This window comes from Thunnus thynnus, chromosome 5, assembly GCF_963924715.1.
Source record: "Thunnus thynnus chromosome 5, fThuThy2.1, whole genome shotgun sequence".
Taxonomy (NCBI): Eukaryota; Metazoa; Chordata; class Actinopteri; order Scombriformes; family Scombridae; genus Thunnus; species Thunnus thynnus.
This window is the reverse complement of record NC_089521.1, coordinates 26,729,138-26,755,846: the sequence shown is the minus strand read 5'-3', so window position 1 is coordinate 26,755,846 and position 26,709 is coordinate 26,729,138. Positions and strand designations below refer to the sequence as shown.

General features: G+C 38.7%; 1 protein-coding gene across 1 annotated transcript; it reads left to right on the top strand.

Moving 5' to 3' along the window:
* The first annotated feature begins 1,837 nt into the window (after positions 1-1,837).
* Positions 1,838-24,514, top strand: crabp1a (cellular retinoic acid binding protein 1a). The gene is made up of 4 exons (XM_067590410.1): positions 1,838-2,279; positions 6,084-6,262; positions 20,447-20,560; positions 24,129-24,514. The coding sequence occupies exons 1-4, from the start codon at positions 2,210-2,212 to the stop codon at positions 24,177-24,179; spliced, it is 414 nt and encodes a 137-aa protein (XP_067446511.1). The 5' UTR covers positions 1,838-2,209; the 3' UTR covers positions 24,180-24,514.
* The last annotated feature ends 2,195 nt before the right edge of the window (positions 24,515-26,709 follow it).

The following is a 26,709-nucleotide window of genomic DNA, read 5'->3' as shown; positions in this document are numbered from 1 at the left end:
TAGAATTAAAATATGTTCTGTTTGAATTTAGATGAGTGGATGAAAACTTTCCTTTCTGGTAAGAGAAGAACCAGTAAAGCGTCTTTCTCTAGTCACTTGCTTTGTCCCAACTGGTGCTGGTTGGAAAACAAAAGGAAATTTTGTTGTATTGACCTGTAACACAGCGGTGCACAAACTCTTTTACCTCCTACTGTCTTGTAGCCACTGATGATATAACAACCTCAGATGCAATAACTTGACAAAATATGAGTAAAATTCCCATTTTTATTGGCATGAAATGTACTGTGATCAATCTTCCAAATGTAATAGATTAGTTTTACCACCACACTAGGCTTTTATGTCACTTGATGTACACATGTTTCATGTATTTTTTTAAATTGTTTAATGTGTTTTGCATGTTTTATGTACTGCAAGACTAATATCCCCCGAGAGACAATAAAGTTAGACTTAAATATGAAAGTTGAAGTAGAAACCAACATGTGATACAACAAAAGGGTTGTAAAATGTAACACTGATAATGTAAGACTGACCAGTATGGTCACAACTCTAGTTACTGTTATTAGTCAGTACCATTAGCACCAGTTTTTATTATGTCAATGCTAAATTATGTATGTATGAATATGTATTATAGATGAATATGTAGGTATAGTGAGTAAACAATAGTTTATGGTCGTAATGTTATGTGATTTATAACATTAATAGATTTAATGCAGTTTAGAGTGTCTGCATTAGAGCTGCAAGTTATGATTATTTTCATTATCAATTAATCAGCTGATTATTTTCTTGGTTAATCAAAAACTATAAAACAGACCTGTTATAGTTTCCTATAACCCAAGATGGTGATATCAGATGTCTTGTTTTGCCCAGCCAAAAGTCTAAAACCCAAAGATACTCAAAACAAGGGAAAGCAGCCATTTCTCAAATTTAAGAAGCCAAAACCATCAAATATTTGGCATTTTTGCTTGACTTAAAAAATGAATCACTTATTGAAATATTTGGAGATTAATTCTCTATTGGTTAGTAACTAACCGTTGCAGCTCCAGTCAGCATGCAACTCAGTTTCACTTTGTCACAGTTTACACACATTCATTCACTATTATCTTTCACTTTTCACCCAGCAGCTAACTCGGGGTAGTTTGCTGTAATGAGCAAATGCAATACCAAAGTTCACTTAATTAAAAATCCCTAAATTATCACACTGATTCAACTTTACATAAAAATACAGAGTAATTCATAATTAATACAACACAATACAGTAAAATGCATACATAATAAATACATAATTCCCTGTTAAAGCCTGGGGGACATCAACAAGAAAACATTGAGATGATTCACCATCAGTGCAATTAACCATCTCTTTGATCTATGTTTGTGGTGCAGGACTGTTTTGGGGCTAATTTGTTCAAAGTTTAGGCGTCAAATCTCGCCTTTATTTAGTCAGCGAGGCAGAAAACGTGACGTAGCTGAAACAGTTTGAGTTGGACATTTATAAATGGACTCGAGTGGAGTGTGATCAGCTTTGCAGATATGTGAATAGTACGGAATAAAACAAGTAAAGAATAAGATAAGATCTTTATCAAACATTTGTTTTTCAAACTTTCTTTCTTGAACTATTCATTTTGAATAAATTGACATGATAATTTGAATTTAAAAAATAAATCCTGTGACCTAAGCTTTTAATGAAAGCCAACCTGTGTTTCTGTAACACATTTTTAAAAATGACAATTCAGAATTGAGTTGTTGACAAACCTCAGCTCTATAAATACACTCTAAAAGAATTAATTTAGTGGTTTTGATCCCCAGAGAAAGCAGACATGCCAGTCTTGCTCTACTGTATTAATGGGACAGAGCTTTCAGGGGGTGGGACCTCCTCTGACTCCCATTAAAGACAGTATCTATAAAGGAGCTAAAGACAAGATTGCAGCCAGCACACTGAGACACGCAGACGAAGACGCGGAGAGTGTGTGAACGTCCGTCGGTGTGAAGAAGAAAAAAAAAAAAGAAGAAGAAAAAGAAAATCCAGAGAAACACTTGGGTGTAACAGTGTGAACGAGAGGCTGAGCCCTGAACAGAGGAGACAGGAGCACAGGGAAGGAGGAGGAGGGTGAGAAAGAGTCAGAGACAGAGGGAAGAGGGGAAGAGAGGGAGAGACACATCAGAGCGTGGAACAGGTTCTTTGCAGCAGCCCTCGCACTCAGCCTCAGCAGACATGCCTAACTTTGCTGGCACCTGGAAGATGAAGAGGAGTGAGAATTTTGATGAACTTCTCAAAGCTCTGGGTAAGCAGCTCTCTCTCTCCTGTTTCTTTTCTCCCTCTCTCCTCTTTCCCCTCCATCGCCAACATCCCTGCATGAGGTTGACTATCCATCATGCCCATATAGAAAAAAAAAAGGCTTCTCTTGTTCCTTGGCATGCCTGACTTCCAACAACATTGTATTGTTCGAGGAAGCTCCCTGGGAAAGAAGGCAGAGATCTACGGGGAGATGCTGCTGAAGGGAAATCCCTCGGCTTTACGGGAGATATGAAACACTGGATGCTGAATTCCAGCCAAAACAGACGTGGTATTGTTACCAGGAACATGAAGAGAGGAGGGGGGCACAACATTATTCATGTTAAGCATTTAAGTAGGGCATGCATTAGCAATGCCAGGGGAGGTCTCTGGAGCCCAGTGCTATTCTCTTGTGTCCTATCTTTTTTTCATTCTTTTTCACCCTTCTTAGTCTTAACTGATGATTGTGATGGTTTAGATTTGGACCAGTTTAACTGGGTCATCCAATTGTGTTGCAGCGTTTCGTCACACCGGCACTGCTGAAACAGACGGGGCACAGCAAAAGGCTGAGTGTCTTTAGAATAATGTAGAAATTTTTAGGGACAAGTACCACTCTGAGTAGAGGGAGCTGCTTCAAGAACTCTCCAGAAACAATCGACACCAAACTAGATGAAATTTAGAACTTTTTTTTTAGACAAGAACGGCTCCAATTTTATCACAAATCAGGCAAATTAAGTTGGAAAGTGAATAGTTTTGTTCCTTGTAAAGCTCAAACAATTGACAGTTTAGTTATTTGTGCAAAACTGTAGCACTAACTTGAGTGTCTGGCTGCATATTTGGCTTGGAAAGCCTTTGCTTTGTGGTTGCAATCTCTCTTTAAACACCCTTATCTAACACTCCCTAATTGTTAACAAATCCCACAAAAAGACCAAACCCAACCATGAATTTATCCAACGAATATAATCTGTGTATCCAAAGCTTGATATATTTTATTCCTCTGTGTCGTAGACCTTCATTGTTGTCCAAAAACTATTAAAAAACACGGGCATTGTAGTTAATTTTAAGTCAATCCCAAATACACTTAAATATTCACTGAAGCACCAAATGTGTATTCATCCGCAGCTGGAAATAGTCCCCAACAAATAAACTATTTACTCCTGTTTGAGAAACATTTACTAAAAATTACAGTGCCCAGCTGTTTTGGAAAATAAGCAAACTCTTTTAAAAATGAAACTTTATGTTTAGAGACCAGTTTTTAAAGATTTACATCTTCTGGAGGAACCAATGGGTTTGGAGTAAGGAATTCGGAAATTACTGAGAGACAGAAAACCCATTGTTGGCATTGTTAACGATATGAAAAACGTAGATTAATATCAGGTGTATTATTTTAACCACAGTTCTCTTTAACACCCTGGTTTACTTGAACAAGCCCTCAAAGACACAGTTACTTTAAAAGACAGTATAAATTGATTGAGAGTTCTGAAATTGTTCAATTTCAACAAACAAATTCAACACCTCCTCAACAGCCCTTCCCATGTTTTGTTTTGATGCAAGGTCCATAAGGCAACTGTCTCTCTGGTCAGACTGTACGTTCAAGGAGAAACCAGTCACTCTCTGAGTTTAGCACCTCATCCGTTCATGGACACATTAACCACATCTGCTGGTGCAGATCACTCGTTCGCTCTTACATAAGGGCTCGGTCAATGGAGCGCCACGATGGGCAACTAATGTGGATTCCAGTGCTGCAGGGCCGCCACTTTCCATCAACATCTTTATAATTATCTGTTGACTCTGAGGTTTCCCTACAGTAGGAGGGGATTGTAATAGCAGAGGAACAAGGGAGCACGCTGAGTGAACAGAGCTGTACGAAATGATCAGACTCATAGTTTGCTAATTGAGAGCAGGCATGTGCATTAAGAATGTTAGAATACTGTACAGTACGTTCACATTTTAACTACTGAGCCAAAATGTTTGATTTTATAAGACTTGCCAGAGTTAACAGGGTTCCTGGTCAAGAAATGCTTGAATAGTACAGGTCATTCATGTTCCAGCATCAACATCAAAAGAAACTGTAGACACTGTGTTGGTGCATTTGAGGGAATTAATTTACATTTGTCAGCTTTCACGACTGAGTAACTTTGCTCCAATTTGTGTAAAGACCACATTACCCTTGACTATTGGCTGCTTGTAATAATCTAGAAACTGAAGCTTGTTGTTATTTTAACTCTGTACACGATGCTTAAAATGCCTAATATTTAAAGTATATGTGGATTAAACTTTAAAAAAATGTCAATTTTTGAGAAACAAGGACAGATTGTTGGATCACTGATGCTAATGCATATTTAATACTATAAAAACACACGTCGTGATCCCTCAGATAATGGGTGGGGTCGAGTGTAAGCTGTCAAATGAATTTGTGTTTATGTCTGGGTGGTAACCAAGCAAGGCCACTGTGGTTTTGGGTTTGGAGGATCTCTCAAAAAATGGCAATAATCCATGAAAATGTAGCAAAATTAAATACTTGATCTTGTCTGCAAAGTTTCTATACGTTTAAGTATTTTCAGGTGGTAAGAGAGGATAATGAAATGAAAGAGCCAGGACCTTTGGCACGACATTAAGCCAGATGGCATTGCAGAGTCAAACAGGGTATGCCAAAACCCGGGCTGTGCCACACCCAGGATCCCCCCTCTTATACCAGACAAAATGAGAGCCATCGCTAACCTGTCCTGACACCCTCAAAAGTTCATTTTTGTCTTCCAGACATGGCTGAATAATCCCTCTAACAGATTTCGGAGCCAAAAAATTCCACAGATTTCTCCCAGTTTTGAGAAATAGTTGACATTTCTGTCGGAGCCGCAGAGCATTTATTGTGTTTTTACTTTGAAACTTGAGATTGTTCATGTTCATGACACACAAAAATACACGGAGACATAGAGCCAGCATGTGTGCTGGTGGATTTAGGATCTTGTGTCAGGAGCTGGCACGAGGGCCTGGAGAGGTCTAAAATCTGGGTGGGGTCGAGCTCAAGGCAGAATAGAAAGACAATAAAACATACTAGAGGCTGTTTCGATGCACCGGCAGAACAAAAACAGGCTTCTGTCTGTCTGTCATCAAACAATAAAGATTTCATCACTCTCTTTTCTCTGTTTTGAGCCTATTTGTGTCTCACACTTATTGTAATTGTATTGTCAGGTACAAAACAAAATCATATTCCCACTACTAAGTTGCAGCTACATTTGCATATTTTTGTCTTGCATGTCTCAGCGTTTTAGTATCAGCTTTGCATCAAGTAGAAGAAATCAACCTTTAGCCTATTTCTTTCTTCTACATCTGTCTTTCATTATTACATTTGATTCTATTAAGCAATATAAAGCAATCTATGACTCTTGTTGACCTCTCTCTGTGGCCATTAGGAAGCAAAATAAATGCTTCTGCCACTCCTTTAATTATGATGGCCAGTAATGAACACAAACTCATACATAACATATTAGCTAGCATAAGAAGCTTAATGAAACATTTTTTTTTAATAGACAGGGAAAATATCATAATGCACACTGCTGTAATGACTAACATAACAATAATGTCTGCATGGCTCATTTTCAGCTACAAAACAGATTTAAAATATTAGCAAAGCAGATATTGTCAGATTTGCTCGCCAAAAATGTCAGCATGTTGTAATTATTAAGTCATGGGAAATGATCAACAACCCTAAAACACCCCCAAGAATAATTTATAGTCATTTTGTACTATGAGGCAGTTAAAAATCCCACAAATTTCCCTTTTAATAACTGACTGGATCGTTTTTTCCGCTCAGGAGTGAACGCCATGCTGAGGAAGGTGGCTGTGGCGGCGGCCTCCAACCCTCATGTGGAGATCCGCCAGGATGGGGAGCAGTTCTACATCAAAACGTCCACCAGCGTGCGCACCACGGAGATCAACTTCCACGTCGGTGAAGAGTTTGACGAGGAGACCGTGGACGGGCGAAAGTGCAAGGTAGAGCTGCAGAGGGTCACGAAAAGAGATGTTTGAAAAATGGTACACTGATACTCAGCGATTCTAGAGGACGATGGAGGTGAAAGTTACATCTTTTAGGAACATATCAGTGTATTTACAAGTTTTAGCTCCTTAGCTGTACTTGATATATACTTGACATTTTTGCTGACCATATATTTTTACAATTTTGCATATTTTACAGTAGGAATATCATCTATCAGCATGAACACATGCTGGTCTGCACTCATTTTTTGTCAGTGTTTCCTTTTTGTTGCATTTTAACACTTTATTGTAAGTACATTGCACTGTATTACACAACAATAATAAATTTCTGTCTTTTTTAAATATTATTTTGTAAAAACAATCTCAAGAACAAAGGGAAACTGATTTGTGTATTACAATTACAACATTTTGACTTTACATCTTTAGCATGTGATCAAGAAAGTCCATATATTCAGTAAACTTCACCTAATTCAACCCGAGTCTCAGTCACAAGTCATCACCTGATGAAGACGTAAAGTCGAAACCTTGTAATTGTACTACTTAAATTGCCTTTTTGGGAGCATCTATTCAGTCTGTAGGTGTTCTTTGTTCATGAGATTGTTTTTGGCAGGGTTAGGGTTAGATTTGATAGTGCCAGTAAAGACATAGACAGGAAACGTGGGGAGAAAGACATGCAACAAAAATCCACCACCAGAATCAAAGCCAGGATGTTGCGGTTACATGGTTACACGTTGTGGTTGCATCTTAACCGTCAGACTATGAGGAGGCATCACAATAATGCAACTTTGAGTTTGAAGAGCCTGCTACTTGATATTTATATTGTACAGAAATGAACGGAAATTCATGTCTACCTGGAATCGTAGACAAAATAAATCCAAACTTCTAAAACACAACAGCATTGTTTGTAAAATGCTTGCTTGTGATGTTATGTATGTTAAGTATTTGTGGGATAAATCACAGGTATGGCCCCTGCTGGCTATCTTCAATCTTCGACTAACAGAACATTTCATCACAAAGCATTTCATGTTTCATATTTCATATTTCCCTCCCTTTTCTCAGGTTTATTTCACTCACCTAAAAGTCCTTTTATGCTTTTATTCAAATATCAAAATAACTGTATTATGGCTGCAATGAACAATTATCCTCATTATCGATTAACCTGCCTCTCGATCAGTTGTTTTGTCTATAAAATGTCAGAAAATAGTGAAAATGCCTGTTATAATTTCCCAGAGTCAAATGTGATGCCTTCAAATGTCTCCAAAAGTTAAAAAAACCCCAAAATATTCAGTTAACTATCATTTATGACAATGAAAACCATTCAATCATCACATTTTAGAAGCCAAAAGCAACAAATTATGGGGTATTTTTGCTTTAATGACTAAAATTATTATTAGACTATCAAAATAGTTGCAGATTACTTTTCTGTCTAAATAGTTGATGTCACTGTTGTCACTGTGTTAGTATGTTAGTATGTGTGTGTGTGTAAGTACTTGTATTATTCATGTTGTGGTGACAAAAATCTGTTTTATTGGTTACATTGTGGGGACTCACCTTGTATTGAGTGACAAAAAGTTGGTGAATCGTTAGGGTTTAGATTTAGTTTTGGTTAAGGTTAAGTGAGTGTAAGGGTTAATAATGTAGTAGTTATGGTAAAGTGAGGGTAGGCTTCCAGGAAATAGATGTAGGTCAATACAATCTGTGGGCAAATATATGGAGAGATAAATTCCCTGCAGCACTGATACTGTGGTCATTCAATCGTTTTATTCCCAGCAGCCATATATGTGTTCTGGTTGATGCTTCTTCATTAAAAAAAGGGAACATTATTTTAAAAATAACACCCACAGATATCTAAGTTTTCTCAGAGTATTCTGTGTGGATTTGTTGATATATATATGCGTGAGTGTTCAAGCCCTTCAAGGCTTTAACCGTGCTATTGTTGCTATTGTTGTTAAGGGTGCAATGAAAAATTAATACCTCCTCGCAGTCTCTTGCATTGGTATCATCCTCACGTCCGTGCAGCTGGATTAAGGGCAGCTTGAGTTGGGATGGATGAGAGTTTCTCTCTGAACCTCTTCGGGCCCTGAGGGGGGATTCACACAGTCAGAGCTCCAATACAGGTTTGGAAAGTAGGCAAAGACATATTACAATATTTTAATTTTTGTATTTTTAGGGAAAATCAAGGTCTTATACATTCTTAATTCTCATAACAAATCTGCAGTTTGTTATATAATGTAATTAATCATAAAAACATATAAAATAGACTTTTAAAATGAAATAACAGCAGGGCTTGTGTAATAGAAGTGAGCTGGTTTCTTAAGGACATCTCCTGATACGATCTCAACACTGAGGCATTTACCTCATCCACGTATGCAGACTGCACAATTAGATAAACAGAAGTCGTCTCGGATTGTTCAGTCTGATAACGTCCATGTGAAAATTATGATTATGATCACTGTCCTAAAGCAGAACTCCATCTGTGTTTCTTATTTATGTCAAAGCATAAAACATCCCCCTGTGATTTATTCATTTGAATCTTTTCTCTTATAATTTTCTTTACTACCTCATAAAATAGATTTCTGTATCTGGTTAACTCAGATTATGATTTAAATGTTAACAAACATGTTTCGCTTCAAGTCACTGCTGACTTTTTCGGTATTAAACCAAGACCATAATCTTTCCCTAACCTTAGCCGAGTGCTGCCAGTGTCTAAACACGACCATAAAGAGGTTTAATAATGCTGTAGTTACTACCAAAGGATATTATACTGTAAGATTGCTTATTTTTTCAGAAAAAAAGGACATTTCTGAACATTTTACTCATTCAGTAATATTCATTATTAACATTTTCAGGTCAGTTTTTTTTATCCCACCCATTTAACTGCAGACTTTACTATGGAGAAGACATGAACATCATTAATAACTCAGAAATCATGTTGATTGTTGCATTAATTAACACATTGTTCTTGCATTAAGGCATGAATGAGATTCTGTTCTTGTAGATTCCTGATAGTTCATGAAATATTGCATGAATGAAAAATGTGCTTTTTTATATTTGTAGTCATGATAATTCATTTACCTTTACCATAAAGTGTTACCAATGTATTTGTGACTTAACAAATAGGTCAATTAACAACATTTTGTCATCATGTTGACAGAAAATTTTATTTAGGTGGTGCTGTTGCAATTTAGCTATTCATAAATGTAATTTCTAGAGACAGGGTTACTGTTACATATTGTAAATAAGAAGTAACAATCATCTTTTTAATCAGTCTTTACTTATTAAAGTAGGTGTTTTAAGCTTAATAGTGGTATAAAAATCATTTAACCTTCTCCTGCATAAAGAGAAGTTAGTTAAAGATTTAATCCTTCTCCATGAGATGTGCATGCTGTTCATTTCCTTTATTAGATAAAATACCTTCAACAATTTTATTTCACCTACACAATGAACAGAGTCAGAACTCTAAAGTTTAAGAATTTGGAGACGAGTAGTCACGGCAGAAACACGCTGCCACTGAGTCAGTTCGGGTTACAGGAATCTTGTATTGATGGTCCTGTGGCTGACGTCTGTTTATCTGCTAAGCAACCAGCGGCTCAGCCGGAGAGAAAAAGAGTCTTGTTTGATTTAATGAGGACACAGTGGGTAAACAACATTAGCATGTTGTCCTCTCACACTAATGGACAGGTGAGGGAACAAAAAGATATGTAAGTAGCTATGTAAGTATATGACAAATTATTCTTCTCTCATTGCAGTAACATAAGCTCACTATCTGGCATTTTGATAGAAAATACAAATCAGAGCTATAGAATAGAAATCCAGGAGCTGGTAGGGATTTAATGCCTTTCTCTTGGACACTTCAACCTTAAAGCTTTGAACCAGGACAGTCTTTGAAATTAACATGCCACACAATGCCATTCAGACGTGCAAATAACTGTCTTGAAAAAATGAAATCTGAAGGTGTCTCCTGTGCTGAAATATGCTCTTTCATCTATGTACAACTTTTCATAAAGAACAGGCTGCAGTGGCTGTTGCAGTGCAGCAGAGGAGAGTTGCGTAACAGATATTGGGGATGGAGAGCTGTTGACAGCTACCAGAGAGTATAACTTGTCAAGCTTTTCTAACCGCTGGAGGAATTCGGGTTTTTATGGATAAGATTACTCATATTTTTTGAGAACATCACTTCTTTTAAGAGAGAAAAAAATGCATCCTGGACAAAATCTATCCATGAGCATAAATATGCAGATCAGAATATTGATCTCTAGAGAGTTTTATTCAAAAATCTTGTATATAGATTTAAAAAAGAAATCATGCAACACATATTTTCACTCATAGAGCAACAAGAACTGTTTAACATTGGAGGACTGAAGCAGTTTTGTGTTAATCATATACTGTAAATTAGAGGTATTCACATGAGTTATTAAGTTATAGATGAAAAATTGGCATTTTGTGTTTGCAAACTACTGTAGTCGTGATCCTTCGTTCTTTATTGCTAATAACTCACATTCAGATGTTGCAGTTTCCAGTCCTACGTTTTGAATTTTGGCAGCTGTGCGACACCATTAGTTTATATTTACATCACAGATTTGACCTGAGAACATAAAGGGGATCTCCATCGATTGTACACATCAAAGTCTGTTTACAGGTCTTGAGGAGTGATACTGCATGTGTGAAAAGAGTCATATAAAGAAAGCTTTTCTGTCTCCAGAGTGAGCTGCACAAACTCTGATAAACTGCCTCGGGTGATGTCACTTGAGTCAAGGGTGCCGGAAGTAGGGGGTCCAAGGGGCCATGGCCTCCTCACTTTACCCTCCTCTCACATCCTTTTTAAGTCACAAATGCCTTTATATTGCAACACTTTTGGTAAAAAGGTGTTTCAATCATTCACTCTAAGACATTAGATAAAATAAAACAGGCAAACATTAAACAGGAAGAATATTTTCTGAGTGAAATGACTGTTTCTTAATTGGACTGCAACCAGCCAGTCAACACACATGTTTTGAAAGTTCACGTGAATTGGTTGATTCATGATATCACATTGAAATGACCGGTACAAAGCATTTAGTTTTTTAGTAAAGACAATTGAGGTGCTCCCAAAGTTTATTTAGGCTGTCGTAGGCTATGAAGGACATTTTCATAACAGCGTGGCATGTTGATAATTTGCGAAGGTAAAGCAGTAGGAAAGTAATGTTTTTTTTCTGATTTATCGTTAAATATGGGTTTGGGGCATGGCTGCTTATGATACAAGGACATTAACATTCCTTTTACCTTCTTGCTGTTACTTAGCTGCTGAAGTGTTACTGTCCTGTAAACTCATTGTTTTAGGTAACTGAACAAAAAAGCTCCCTCAAGCTCTAGTTAGCTGCTTTGTGTTACTCTGCAAAGGTTTAGTGAGAGTCTTTGGTCTATCTACTGCTATAGACACACACACACACACACACACACATACACATACACATACACACAATGGCGCCCTTAACTTGAGTCAGTGTTGGTTGGTGCTGAAGTGAGGTTATCAGACCTCTGTAGCCTGCTTCTTATCTTTGCTTAAAGCTAGTGGCTTGAGGCTACATTAGCCGCTGTTAGCATGACACACCCAAATCTCTGACTGAACTGTCAGCAGTCAGTTTTAACAAAGAAGAAGAATGTGTGGAATAAAATATGTCTCTGGTTCCGCTGCATTGATTTTTTTTTTAAAAACTGCCCATTGAGAGTTTAACAATGTTATAGGAGTGCAATGCTAAATCAATGGAGTACTCTTTTAAACAATTAAAACTACTACAGGAATGCCAGTATGGTATAATTGGAATGATATTATAATCTCCATTAATTGTATTTTTTACGTTGCTTAACTCTTTGTTGGTACATTCACATAAAAAGTGTTCCAACCATTACAGAAAGACACAAAACTACTACACACAATATGGATAATAAGACATTTTACATTGTTGCACTGTACATTATCTAATTTGTATTGCAACATGCATCATAGTGTTGAGAGACAACCATCAGCGCAGGTTTCAACAGCCACTCTGCTTAAGTGTTCATGAGCAAGGCACTGCAAAACAACAAACATATGTTCTCAAGGTTTCTCTTCCAAAAGGAAGAACAGTTTCTACTCTCAAATGTAAAGCAGAAAATTTACCACCCACACAAATTCCTGGGCAACAGTGAACAGTGATATTCATGCCTGTGGAGAAGACATATTGTACATGTGAAGGGAAAAATGTGTAATTGCATGCATGCACTGCATTAAATCAACAAAAATTCAGCAGCCAGGAAAATTGGAGATATGTATTTTCTGGAAACCACAGCGTCCTTCTGAGTCTGTGCAATACAGAATACATTAAGGGTTTGATCTGCGTATTTCTGTCTATATCACATCTTGCAAAACTACATATATTCACATATATTGTAAATTTATCAATAGTGAAACAATATTCAACAGCTAAAATCTGAACCATTGATATTTTAATCTCCTTTTGTTTTATGGCATGAAATACATGTTGCAGTCGGGGAGGACAGACATGACCTATTTCAGATCCCAGGAGACAGCGTGGCTCCTTCTGTCTGTGCCCTGGGGCATGCTGGGTACTGGGCAGGGCTAGACGGCTCTCAGTGTGGCTTTTCACCACATGAAGCCTCTCCGCTACGAGGCAGACAAGTCGTGTTGTCATCACACATTTGCCACATCAATTTGTTTGGGTTTGAGCATCAGCATCACAGCTTTGACCCGCAAACGATGATTCATGTATGATACAGTACAGTTTGAGGGTATTAGGTCAGTGAGATGTTTGTCATTGTTTTGGCTCTGTGCTCCAGAAAAAATAAGCACGAGGTTTAAGTGACTTTTCAGCTATTGTCCAAACTGAGTGGGATATTTGAAGTAAGTACTATTATTTCCCCTCAATTTTAGGACAGTGTGTAGCCTTTGACTGAGCTTTGATTATATGATTATGTGATCTGTTTCCTTCATATCAGACCTGAAACCTGTCTCCTAATTATTAAATGAGACTGATGGAGCACATGTGACTAACAAGGTGTTCCTTCTTCCAGTTATTGCAGAATAGCTGAAATAAATGAAAATGTATTTCAGCATTGTCTCTTTTCTAATTTTGGGTTCAAACTGATTATATATTTCACTGCTTAAGAACAGAATCAAGGTAAAAAGTTCCCAAAACAAGGAAAAAGTGAAGATGACTTCTGCACTAAACAATATTACTATATGAACAATGGGCTGAATGCAAAAGGTGTTGATCATAGTGACGAACCCACAGAGAATATGCCTTTGTCATGGCAGACATACTGACTTGGGGAAAAGCACAGGTGTAACTTAACTTAACTTAACATTAACAATGGCTTTGACAGTGTGACAGTAACAGGGAATGCACATAATAATAAGACCCTGAAACTGAAGCAGGTAAATGGAATTTAGCGATTGTTAACTGTATTATTTACAGCTGTTATTTTACTACTGTATTCTGTGAAAAATACTTTTTCTCACCATACTCTGCACGTCCCCTCGGCTCTACAGAGCATTTTAGCATCTTTCAGCTAATTGTTTTGGTTTTACAGCCCACAACTTTAACTCTTGTGTCATTTCCTCACATAGCAGGCAGCTTTTTTCAGCAAAAAAAAGCTCTGATAAACCCTCTGTATGCTACCTGCCCAACACCAATCAGCAGACAGACAAAATTAGCGACTAGCTGGTGAAGATAGTGGACCATTTAGCGGCTTAAGAGCCAAATTCGGGAATTAGTAGAGAACAAAAACAGAGCTAAAAGAGAGTAAATATAGTTGCATTCATCAGGTGGACACCATCACAACTCCAAGTAAATGCTAATGTTCCGCCGTGTCTTCCAGATGTGTTAATAGGCAACTGTTTTCTAACACAGTCAACTTAACAACTTTATAAGTTGATAATATGTCAATGTTGTGTTTAGAGCTTGCTGTGCTGCCCCCAAGTGGCCAAAAAATCTATTAATTAAATTTATTTCATGCTAACTTGTCCAGTTACATTTTATCCCTTAAAATTGGAGGACTTTGTATAAAAAGATAATTTCTACAATGTTCATCTGATGTGGATGTAAACACCAACTTAAACTTGTACAAATCCAATGTGCCGGAGTTCAACTCCACACAAAAATATTATATCACTGTCCTAATGGTTTTTAATGGCTTATTTTGTCATTGATGTGATGGCTGTCAGCAACAGTCACATTGTGCTTTTGTGTGGCGGTCACACAAGACTGGAGCTAAACCTGCAGGACGCAGTGCCCACTGACACTGGCACAAGAGCTGAGGGGGCAAGGGGAGCAGTGTGGGGTTTGGCGGACTCTAAGGTGGAGCGGTTGGCAGGAGAACCCTAAGTGGGTTTTGGCTGAGGCCAGCTGCCCCCGTAGTTAAAGGGATTACACGCTGATCTGTGCCTGGCGAGGAGCAGAGGGCTGATTAACACCGCCACAAGGTTAAAAAGCTCCAGTTAATCTGTGTGAGTGCGGTGGGATAAGACAGCCTCTTCTCACCTCCAGGAGGAGAAAGTGATAAGGTGCTTATTGTCTGTTTCAGAGACTGCAGAGAAACAGACAGCAGATTGACTTTAGTGCAGAGTGGAAGTCATAATGAGGTGATTATGTACCTGCTCTCATGGATTTCCTTCTCTACTTATGTACTTATGTCCCATTTATTTCAGAAAATTGTTCTGTTTATTTAAACTGAACATTTGTTGAGGTTCAGCAGAGGTTGAAATCAGCCTCAGCACAACAAGTCACTTCTGGGCAAAAAGATAAATGGAGTCTTTTAACCCAGCTGGTTGCTATAGAGACAGACTTTTAGTATCAGTCACCTGCCACAAGGCTACATGGAGGCACTGTGAGCGGATATGTTGAGTGAATAAGGATCAGAAGCATTATCGCCAAGAACGATCAAAATATGTGATGTAAGACACAGATGTAACATCCACTTAAGTGTGTCATCATATACTGACACATGACACAAGAACGAGATGTTCATCCAGATAACGGACTATAAACCCCTGACAGATGATCCAGTAATGAATTGATGAAAGTTATTTGTATCAAGGAGGTTCATCAGCCTAAATGGATAAAAGTGGGATTGTTTTTCCAGAGCAGATAAAGCCCACTGTGGCTGAGACTCGGGCGTGATTTATTTGCTTTTGACAGTGTGTCATTTAGCATGGAGAGGCAAGAACAGGCCTGCGGCGAGCAACAAGGAAATCAAAAGTCTGAGTGAGTGGGAGGATTGATTCGTTTAGACTGATTCTAATACAAAGTGAGGGCACAAAATATTGGTTACGGGATTTGCATCCTCATTTGTAGAACTTGAATCTAATTTTTCTCATTTCTCGTAATTCACTCCATCTGCTCCTCATTTTAATACCAAGCTGAACCAAACTCAGTGATGGGTGTGGTCAGAAGTGAGCTCTTCTGCACCTGTAACCACACCCAACAGTTATGGTGTCCTGGAGTACGTCACTGCAGCAAGGTGATGCAAAGTTAAATCACAGGGTGTCCTGTAGTGTTAAATGACGTATTCTAGGCAGGGTTTGAACTTCTCTATTAAAGGGGATGTATCATGCATATTTACAAATCTATATTTTTATTCTGTGGCTCTACTGGAATATCTTTGCATGATTTACATTTAAAAATCCTCCTTATTTATCTTATACTGGCTCTTTATGCATTTCCTCAGTTCAGCCTCTGTCTGAAACAGGCCGTTTTAGCTCCCGTCTCTTTAAGGCCCCCCTTCTGATGAGCCCACTCTGTTCTGATTGGTTAGAAGCTGCTCCTCGGCAGACTTCTGGTGGTTCTGGAGGCTACATAAAGAAAGGATTTCATTTCTTCTAATTTTTTTACTCACAATGGAAACTTCTCAAACACATCCATACATGTTCAAGCTGAAATCCAATCTGAAATATGTCAGTTGACAACATGAACAACCCATGGAACGACCTTAGCAACAAAGGCTATGAAACAGACGGCCTTTTGTGGGTATGTACAACGAGCTGACGTCAGTTCGATGGGGAAGTAGAGCTAACTTTGCAAGATAAAGGAAGTACCTTAACAATGATTGTTTGGCTGTTTTCTTTCATATCAAGTAAAATGAGATCATGTTCTGGCTTATGTCCAGTATGATGTGCACATGCTGTGTCCTGTGAGTCCCTTGAGGGTGGAAACATACCGACTTGAATCCTGCGCAGAAAAGGCGGACTCTGCCAGTATCAATATACAGAGAGGCAAGTAAAGAATATAGAAGACATTGAATAGCTATAGCTGAAAAATTTCTAGCCATAAATTGCATTAAAATTGAGCTTGATATGATGAAAACTCTTAGGGATTTTAAAACCCCTATGTGTTGAAGATTTCTAAGTTTGGTGACTCCTAGTGGTTTATATAAAATCACTGTTGTAGACTCTAAGACAGAGACAAATGAGCACAAAGCAATATGTAGATTGCACCAACTTTCACTGGCATTGTCTTATTTTTCAGGATAATTTTAAAGAATTCTATGATTGCATTAAAAATTCAACATAGGGGCTTTAAACTCCAATTTGGATTGTGTAAAGCCATCATGGAACGAGTGTGCAATGACCACCAACTGTGATAAGCCGAGACATCTGTTAGTCAAGGAAATATACCCAAAAAAGTTTCTTTAAGCCTTCTCTTTCATCGAACAATGAAAAACTACCTGCAGTAGAGAGATATTAGAAGTGGAATGACCTTCTATGTAGAAACCCAGTTAGGAGAAAAGTTCTGACTTTTCAAATTGAGTTCTGTAATTTGAAACTTTACTGTTTGCACAGGTGCTATATTACCACTCAGATGTGCTATTTGTAGCTTGGTAAATGGGGTATGAGTTGATTTGATAAGGTTTATTGCAAAAGAGCAACTGTGCCTCTGTGGAAAGTTGTTGAGACTGGGAAAAGTGATGAGCAAACTGATGTGATTAAACTGAGGGAAGAGATGACTCCAACGCGGGAGTGAGCTTGTTATTTTGGGCTCTGAAAGAAATGTTGTAAAATCCAACAAAAACTTTAAACCAAGCAGGAAATGAGATGTTCTCGCTCTTTTAGACACACTGTTTGTGTCTGATAAGCAGTGAAAGTCTGTGAGAGACTGAACCAAAGCTAAAAGCAGCAGATGTTCTGATAAGTTAAAGGTAAAACTAATGCCTCGGACTTGCAGGATAAATTTGTCTTGGTCTCAGATGTGAGTGCACAAGCTCTTGTGTGTTATTTAGAGGGGAAAGAGCTGTGTGAGAATTTGTCTGAGACTTAATGTGCAACAGAGAATGAGAGAAAATCCATCCAAGTCAGAGGCTGAGACTGATACTAGTGCTAAAATGGAGCCGTAGCTAATCGACTCTCTGGGTTCTGGCTTTATTAGAAACAAATCAGAGGGAGAGCTGTAGAAAGCTGTAGAGAAGCCCTGCTGTTGTTCAGCTTGGCAAAGTCTGCATACAGCGGCCCGCAGGGAGCCATGATGGCTTCGCTTACCTTTGATATGGTGATTAACATTTGCCTCTGAGAAACTGAGGCTGCTGCTCCATCCAACACTGAGCTGTACATGGTTCATGTTCAAATTATCAAACAAATTGTCAACGAGCAGCACTACAAATGAGCTATGCAAAAAAAATGCTGGAAAAACAATATGGGGGTTCACAATAATCCTTTCCAGATTTTTATTTTGTTTTATGTAAATTCTATGCCTGAGTCAGATGAAGCAACGCAGCTTTGATCAACTCCAGGCTTTGGTGATGGATCACTGCAGCTTGGAAAGATGTTGAAAAGGAAAAGACAGCCGGCTTTATTGAGAGGAAAAACAAATTTCAGCAATGTGGAAAAACATAATCAGTCAGATAACAACATCAAGCCAACACGTAAGAGAAAGTGTGAATAGCTGCCTAATATTTGGATTGAAATTAGGAAACCTATAACTCTAAAATAGCATTAAGGGAATAGTTTGATATTTTGGGAAATATTCACTTTCTTGTCAAAAAACTCCCATTAGATAGGAAGCTACAGCTAGCTAACTAAGATTAGCATAAAAACTGGAAACAGCAAGCCTGGCTCTGTCCAAAGATTTAAAATAAATCTGCCACTAGCACTCTGTTAAGACCATTTTTTAATTTGTTTTACACTGTGGGTTTTGTACAAATTAAAAAAACAAGATATGACATGTTGATCTTGTTACATTTTGACAGAGCCAGACTAGTTGTTTCCTCATGTTTCCAGTCTTTATGCTAACCTAGGCTAGCGAGCTGTAGCTTCATATCTAAGTTTAACAGACAAATGTTGGCCTGGCATCCATCTTTTCTTATGTTACTCTCAGCAAGAAAGAGAATAAGTGTATTCTATAAATGTTGAACTACTCCTATAACCGAACTAGCTTTGTGACAGCAGACAGTTGAGGCAATGAACCACAGTTATGGACCCTGAGCTGACCACAATGATAAATCTTCATTCATTTATCTCCATTAACACAAATTTAGCCACAGGGTCACCTTGGCCCTGATCATTCATGAATTCTCAACTCTGATAGGCAATTTGAGTCAGTTACTTCAGGAAAAATTGGTCCTGAAGTCAAAGTCTGACTAATCCTGTTGAAGTCATTTGAAATATTATTGAAGCGAATTAGCAGACCCTGAGCGACCAAAGTGCTAAGAGGATTTCATGTTTTTTTTTCCTTTGGCAGCTGATTTATAATATGCTTTGGTCATTGAGGTCTGGCATGGCCATTGATGAATAAACATAGCGGCAGATGTTATTTCGAATGTGCTGTACAAAATATATAGCCAAAGGTATGTGGACAGCCAAACATTACACCCATATGTGATTGTTTAGTATCTCATTTTAACATTCAGCCAAAACAGACACAAATGAGTGTGTTCAAGTACTGATGTTGGGTGGCCTGGCTCGTTCATCCCAAAAGATGAATGAGTTCACGGCTCTGTGAAGACCAGTCAAGTTCTTCAACAGCAAACTTGGAAAACCATTTCTTTATAGACCTGGCTTTGTGCATCGGGGCTTTGTCCTGTTGAAAAAGGAAAGAGCCCTTACTCAAACTGCTGCCACCAAATTGGATCCACTCTATTGTCTAAAATATCATTGCATGCTACAGCATTAAAAGTTCCCTTAATTGGACCTGGTACATAATAGTCCAAACCAAATTACCTAGACTAAAAGCACACGAAATTATGCAGTTATGGTGGTCACATTATTTATATAGTGCAAACAAGTTACAAAGTGCTTTACATACAAAAAAGAAAAAAAAAAGAAGAAAACAGTTTAAAAATATTATGAAAAAATACAATGAAAGAATATAAAACAAACAGTAATATCAATAGAATAAAAGTCTAAAATAGTGAGTTTTTAAAAGTGACTTAAAAGAAGACGTGTGTGAATGTGTTCGCTTCCTTGATCTCCTTTGGCAGGTTATTCCACAACTGAGGGATCAGGTCATCTTTAGTTTTAAGGTTTGACAGAGGAATGGCCAGGAATGACCTACCAGAGGATCTCAGGTTGCATTCAGGCTATTCAGGCTCATAGGAGGTCAGCTATATATTCTGGAGCTAACCCTCTACGAGCCTTAAAAGTAATCATTGAAATTATAAAATCCGCTCTAAGGCAGACTGGGAGCCGATGAGTCTGATTATGAGTCTGGCTGCAACAATTTGAACTGAGGTTTTGTCCCCTTGTTTCCTGTCTGCTTTTCCACTATCAGCTCTCTATTAAAGGCAAACAATGCCTAAAAACATATCTTAAAAAAATAATATTGCAGAATAATAATAATGAATCCAAGTTCTAAGTAATTATAATAGATGATTTAATTTAGCAAGGCTAATTAGAAAGTGCAAAATGTTTACCTTAAATATTCACCAGAGACCTGCTATGTAGCAGATTATTAACTGTATTTTGTTGTAAAAGGAAAACTTAATTCTGAAACCTACTATACACAATAAAGCACATTTCTGACCACACCCATGCACACTAATGATTGATTCTGATGTGGACAGAGATGCAGTGCACTTTAAACTTTCAACCAGAGAGCACTGTGAAACACTGCTTTTTTAAACCGATATAACTTTCTCTTCAAATATACAGTTCGCCTTACAGACGTGTTTTACCATCATGCTGACCTTCAAACCTCCTTGCCTTTCCCCCTGCAGAGCCTTGCCACCTGGGAGTCGGAGAACAAGATGCACTGTAAGCAGACTCTGGTGGATGGGGATGGACCCAAAACCTACTGGACCCGAGAGCTGAACGGCGATGAGCTCACACTGGTGAGCAGACAGCAATGACTCATCATCTTACTGAAAGCTTCTTAATAGATTACTTCTTAGAAAGGGGGAAAAAAATCCCTCTTTATTAGGACAAAAGCTCTGGAATTAAGATTAAAGGACTCTCATTTTGGGCTGAGGATGGCTCAACAAAGAGATAACAAACAAAAAATAATTAAAATGCTCATTTGAAAACATTTTTTATCAGAGATAGTAGAGAGGCTCTTGTATGATCTGATCGGGAGCTAATCTGTATGGTTAGTGTGTTACGCAGCTTGTTCTCAGGGAGACTCAGAAGACATCAGATGCATTAAGATGGGCTTTTCGAGCAGCTAGTGTACTCTGTTTGAGAAATGGTTAATGAAATGAGGCAGCGAGTGTATGAAGTCGCCCTGGAGATTCATTCGTGAAAGGAAATGAGAGAGGCTGTTTCCCAAGGAGCCGAGCTTTCATCCACCCCGCAGAGATGTGAAAGGAGAACAAGAGGAGCTGCTACACTGACATTGCAGTAATACCCCCAGTATTTAGCCAGATTAATATGGGCAGAAGTCAATGGGTCTAAAGCCCTTCGAAGGATGTGCAGGGGAGCCAGTCCAAGACCAACAGACCGGATGAACAGTTCTCAGGGACTCAACAGCTTTATTCTTTTGACGTTCAATGCTCCCACTGTCCGCTTTATTGTTCCTCGAGTACTTGTAAGATGAATGTCTGAAAGGCAAAAGCTTGAAACAACAATATAGAAGGTATAGATGCTGATAAAGTAATCACAGGATGTTTGCATGGCTTTATGTTACAGGCCAGATGCACAGGACACAGAAACAGCATTCATGTTTTCATAATCATATCCTTGATGCTTGAGTAGTATTTCAGTACACCGCTGGAAGCTCCTCATCATTCAGACTATCAGAAGGCAGAGAACATGTGAAATCTTTTCCAGTTTTTAGGTGATAAAAGCAGAATGTGTTATGACACTTTGGCCCGACTGCCCTGGAGGAGCTGAAGCATTCATGCACTAATGGAGATTGATCTGGCCGAGCTTTGACAACAGCAGAGTCTCTGTGTTTCTCTGCTCTTCTCACCTCAGCCCTCCCTGCTGTCACACCATCATCCAACCTTCAGGAAGACCTCGTTCAGACTGCAACTCATTGACTCTGTTTACACTTGGTTTTAAAATGCATCTTGGGTGATCGGATCAGAAGTGGACAGCACTAAATACAAGTGTAAACGACCACCAAGACACATTGTGGTCTGATCATTCAAACCACATCCTTTGAAGTGTAAATGCTAATGCGTCCTGATGCATCCCAGACGCATTATCTTTTTCCCACCTGCATTCTGCAAAGACCTGCCCCTACTCTGCCTCTGATTGGCTCTGATCCTGATATTTTTGTCCTAACCCTAACCATCTCACTCCTCATGCCTAAACCTCACCAACCTAACCAACAAAAGCAACGAGTACTAGCCAATCAGAGGCAGAGTAGGGCTGGTCTTCGCGGAGTGCGGGTGGGAAAAACAATAAGGCATCCCTGACAAGGACGTAACAGGAAAATGCATCATCAATGCAGGACGTGCTGGTCTTGGTGACAGTGCGCACTGACGTAATAGCTGTGCGTGGGGCCTTTTGAGCTTCTAGTGGAAGTGAAGTAGGCAGTAACGAAATCTGAACACAAGTGGTCAGCTGGACACCTTGGAGACGCATGAGAGACATAGGTGTGAATGGCGATGTGTCTCGGCTGTCCACTTGTGTTCGGATCGCCGAAACCCATTTCAAAATCAAGTGTAAAAAGCCTCATAGAGTCCAAATTCTGACTTTTTTAATCAACGACAAAAAACTGCATGGAGCTGCATTCTTCTATCACGTAGTAGAGTTTACAGATAGGTGAATGGTACCAAAGCAGCTCTCAGTGTGAATTTGAACACACCTGTTGCCATGCCAACACTAACACATATATCTTGTCATCATTCACCTGAGACAACTGTCCTAGTTTTGGTGCCACAGCGGCATGGCTGTGTCAGTGTTAACATGAAGGACAACAAGGAATAATGAAAAGGATGAGAAATGGGCAGTTTTGTTGGTGAAGATGCCTCTGTTCAGTCAAAACTCAAAGGCACGATAAGTTAAATTCTAGAGAGATACACTTCTGTCAAAGAAGAGGCCATTTATAATAAATGGGGTTACAGGTAGTTTTGGCAGAAAAGGCATCTACTCATCGAGGGAACTCTCAAACTATTAGAGCAGCAACAAGGATTCTGCTGGGCACGAAGCCTCCAAAGTCTTGAAAGATAATATTTTTCTTGTGAGCACAAGATCCATATCTTCTTATATCCATTTCTAAATCACTTTTTTGCGAGGGAAGACTTACTAACTACTGGTACTACTTATAGCTTTTGCAGGGCTTGCTTTAGCTGGCAGGAAGAGGCAGAGTTAGGTGACCTTTCAACTTGCTGGGCTGAATTTTGTTTTCTTATGAATGCTGTCACATGCATTTATATGCATGCAATGCATTTATCCTTGGCTGAGATCTGATCACAAAATGAGCTTGATTACCTCCAAATTTGTGGTCTGGCTGATCTGATCGCATCCCAATGCATTTACAACTTGCATTATGTTTTTACAGATACATTTTAATGGCAGGTGTAAATAGGGTATCTGTTTTAGTTGACTTCAAGTGTTTAACAGAAAATGCACTGCCTTCTGCTATTAGTTTGGATTCACAATCTCATTAATCATTGTGCTGGATGTCCAAACTAATCACCCGACCAAATGCCAGTGCTGTTTTTCCAGCATGACAAAAAATCGGTAATGCAAAACCTCAGGCTTCAGTGTGTGATATTGATTAAATAAATATTGTATCATATAAATCCTGGAAGATTTTATGCCTGTCAAGAGAAAAAAAAACATGAGTCAGTCATCTTTCCACCCCGGCTACCTCTTTCTTTTCAGAACAAGCAACTGGAAAAAGTAAAAGAAACACTGACTGCATCTGAATCATATCTATCTGCTTCCAAAAAAAGCCCCCAGACACACAGACCACTGAACAATTGCAGAGCTACAGCTCTAGCGATCATAATGCAATGGTCTGATCGTCTGTGGCAGTTCACACTGTAAGTGGGACACATTTCCATACGATTTGCATGATGCGTTTAATTGGTTTAGTCTGAAAACAGTTGTGTGGATTTTCTCCAGCTACATTAGCCCGAAATGAAATCAGAAAATGATAGCATGTCAAGAGACTTCAAACTTGGCAATTCAAGAGATGCACAAAACAGTTATTAAGCAGTTTCTTTTGGCGTCATCATCAACAGTTTCCAGTTCGACCTTGACTGACGGTCATAATTTTGACTGATGTTGTGGCACATTTATCATTGCTTAATGAGATTTCCTTGACATTTTGAGGTTTATTTTTCTTCATTGTGAACCAGCCAATTGTTCACAGTCCACCATTCTCCTCTCCTCATACTGCAAATGAGCACTTCTATCATTATCAAGCATTCTTAAAGCATATTGTGCCCAATGCCTCTATCACTCTCAGGTGGCTAACATGCAGAAATATCTTTTTCTTTTCTCCAGACTTTTGGGGCAGATGATGTAGTGTGCACACGGATTTACGTCCGGGAATGAAGCTCTGCACCTTCATCAGAACAAAGAAGAAACCCAGGTGGACCACAACTCGTTTAAACCCAACAACACTCTGTCATGCTAACGTGCTAACGAATTCTCAAAGTATCCTGTGTAATCTCTCAGCATCAATCTGCATAGTCTCTACATACAATAGCAATGTCTCTGTAATCTGGTTATTTGTAGTGAGTATTGTGTCTGCAGTACAGTAGCTGGATATCTCAGTGTCCATATCTGCAACCCTGGTGTCAGCTGTTTTGTAGGAGTTAGTCATCAGTTTCATCGAGTAATTATTGATGTTCAATGACAGGAAACAATAAAACATGGGAGAAACTGTATCAGAGCCTCTTTCTTGATAACATACATTTCCAATTAAAGTTACCTCGTGGAGTTTTCTTGTTAACAAACAGTTATGTGCACATTTAATGTTAAATCTCTCAATTGTGTGTATCCCTAAGGTGTAACAAACACGTTAAACACATTTCCTTCTTCATAAAACAAATTCAGTCTTCTTCTCCCTTATGTTTTGCTGGTGGATTGGTGTATTTCATGGAGTTTTACTGCCACAAGCGCTCGATCAATGGAATAGTGTATCTTGTCATGTAAACACACAAGCATTGGGGCTCAAAACTTTGCTCTACAGCACCACTAGTGATTAAAATCTCCAATGTGCAGCTTAGCACAAAATCCAAAAGGCACTGATGCAACCAAAACACTTAATACACATCTCAGGATCAAATCTTGCACCTTAACACTGACAACATTTGTCTCCCGACAAGAAAACTTTGTCAATCATCACACAGTCATCTAAAAACACAACTGGTAGCATTACAATGTGTCACTATTGTCTTTGAAGTAGCTTTTATTATTTATTTTCTTTATTCTTTGCATAAATCAAGATTACAGTTACAATATAATAAAAAAGATTGGCAACTCTCTTCTGCATGGATTGTTCCACCTTACAGTATTTGTTACTAAAAGTGAAATATTGCAATAAGCTCCAGCAGGCTAAACTAAAGTAATTCCAGCAACGCAATAAAAAACAAATGTATGTCCTTTATTGTATTTCCTATAAACATAATTTTCCTACTTTGTTTTTACCGTTGAAATTTGACTGATGCTCTCTTAATTTTGTAATCGTGTTGCACCCTCTTCTGCAACGGTTTAACGGTACGTAACTGTAAAATTAGCTCCTCCAGCTGATTATCTCGGCGAACCAACTCCTAATATTCCCAAAATGGTAGTGGATCAAAAAATGCATTTATTTGCATTTTCTTTTGCCGATTTTCTGGAAATTTGGTTAAAATTTGAACTACATTTAGATGGAAACCTAGCTATAAATTGATGTATGACACAAATGGGGGGTTAGTGGGTGGGGTTGGTGGTCAACTTCTGCTTGGGACCCAAAATGTCTCGGGCTGGCCCTGCTACACTGGTTCAGGTCTTCACAGGTGTCTGGCTTTGGGAAAAAAAATGTTTTATTTAATTATAGATTGGGCAGTGTGGTGTTACAATACTGAATGTGTGGTTTAATGCGTTATTTTGGAAGACCTGCACTATACACAAGAGCTTTTATTTATTTTCTATTTCGTAATAATTGCTTTCAGCCACTTTGACTCGCACCGGTCTTGCCACTGCAATAAACCCGATGAACCTCTGCTCCTGAAATCTCAAAGACAAAACAACTGGTACAGGCATGACCTGCGACAACCCCAAGTTTCTGATGCAATTGAATACACTTTTTCAAAACCCTGACCTGCCACTTTAAAAAAAAAAAGGCCTTGGGCTGAAAACCCCACATCCCATCATGCTCCAGCCTCCCACTCCCTGCTGCTATTTGTCACTTGCTCCGCTTCTTCCCAGACACTCCCGAGAGACACGTCTTTGTGTCTGATACAGTTCTGAGGCAACAAGATTAAACAGAGAATGCAGCGGCAAGATAAGACCAGACAGACTGGAGCAAATACAGTCAAAAGCTTCCAAGTAGGGCCCTTGTCACTCCAGTGTGACAAAGGCCACAGTTGCACTTTTACTTGAATTGTCTATTCAGGGAGACACGTACATCACAAGAGCTTTCAGTCTTTGGGTTTTAAACTCGGAGGAGGAGACATTTGTTATTTTGGAATTCAAAGAGCAATAGACGTCAGGTAGAAATGAGGAAAGTTGTCCTTGTGTGACTTGCCTTGAGGGTCTGTCATGTGGAGACGACGTTATTGGAACGAACAGACACAGTGGCGTTGTGGTCACTTCATCTATCTGACCTCTTTTGCTTCACTAGCCTTTCTAACCTGATTGCCCAGTGGTCTATGCTGCCCCTTGTTTTACCGACAAGGTGGTCAATTGAAAGGAAGACAAGTAGTAACCGAAGCTTTTCTGTACGTGGTGTTAGTGTTATTATACCTGGACTGTTATTAGGAATGTGGGATGATATGCTGTAGGGTGGCCCAGAGTTAAATTAAAGGTTGAATGGGAAAGATGGAAAACATATGTGAAAAGTCATTTTAAAGCCAGTTCTCTCCATCTGCAATATGGT

Excerpts from the sequence above, each read along its gene's own strand:
- crabp1a (XM_067590410.1), top strand. The coding sequence starts at position 2,210 with ATGCCTAACTTTGCTGGCACCTGGAAGATGAAGAGGAGTGAGAATTTT. Across the intron at positions 6,263-20,446 it reads TGGACGGGCGAAAGTGCAAG|AGCCTTGCCACCTGGGAGTC; the intron begins GTAGAGCTGCAG and ends TTCCCCCTGCAG. Across the intron at positions 20,561-24,128 it reads ACGGCGATGAGCTCACACTG|ACTTTTGGGGCAGATGATGT; the intron begins GTGAGCAGACAG and ends TCTTTTCTCCAG.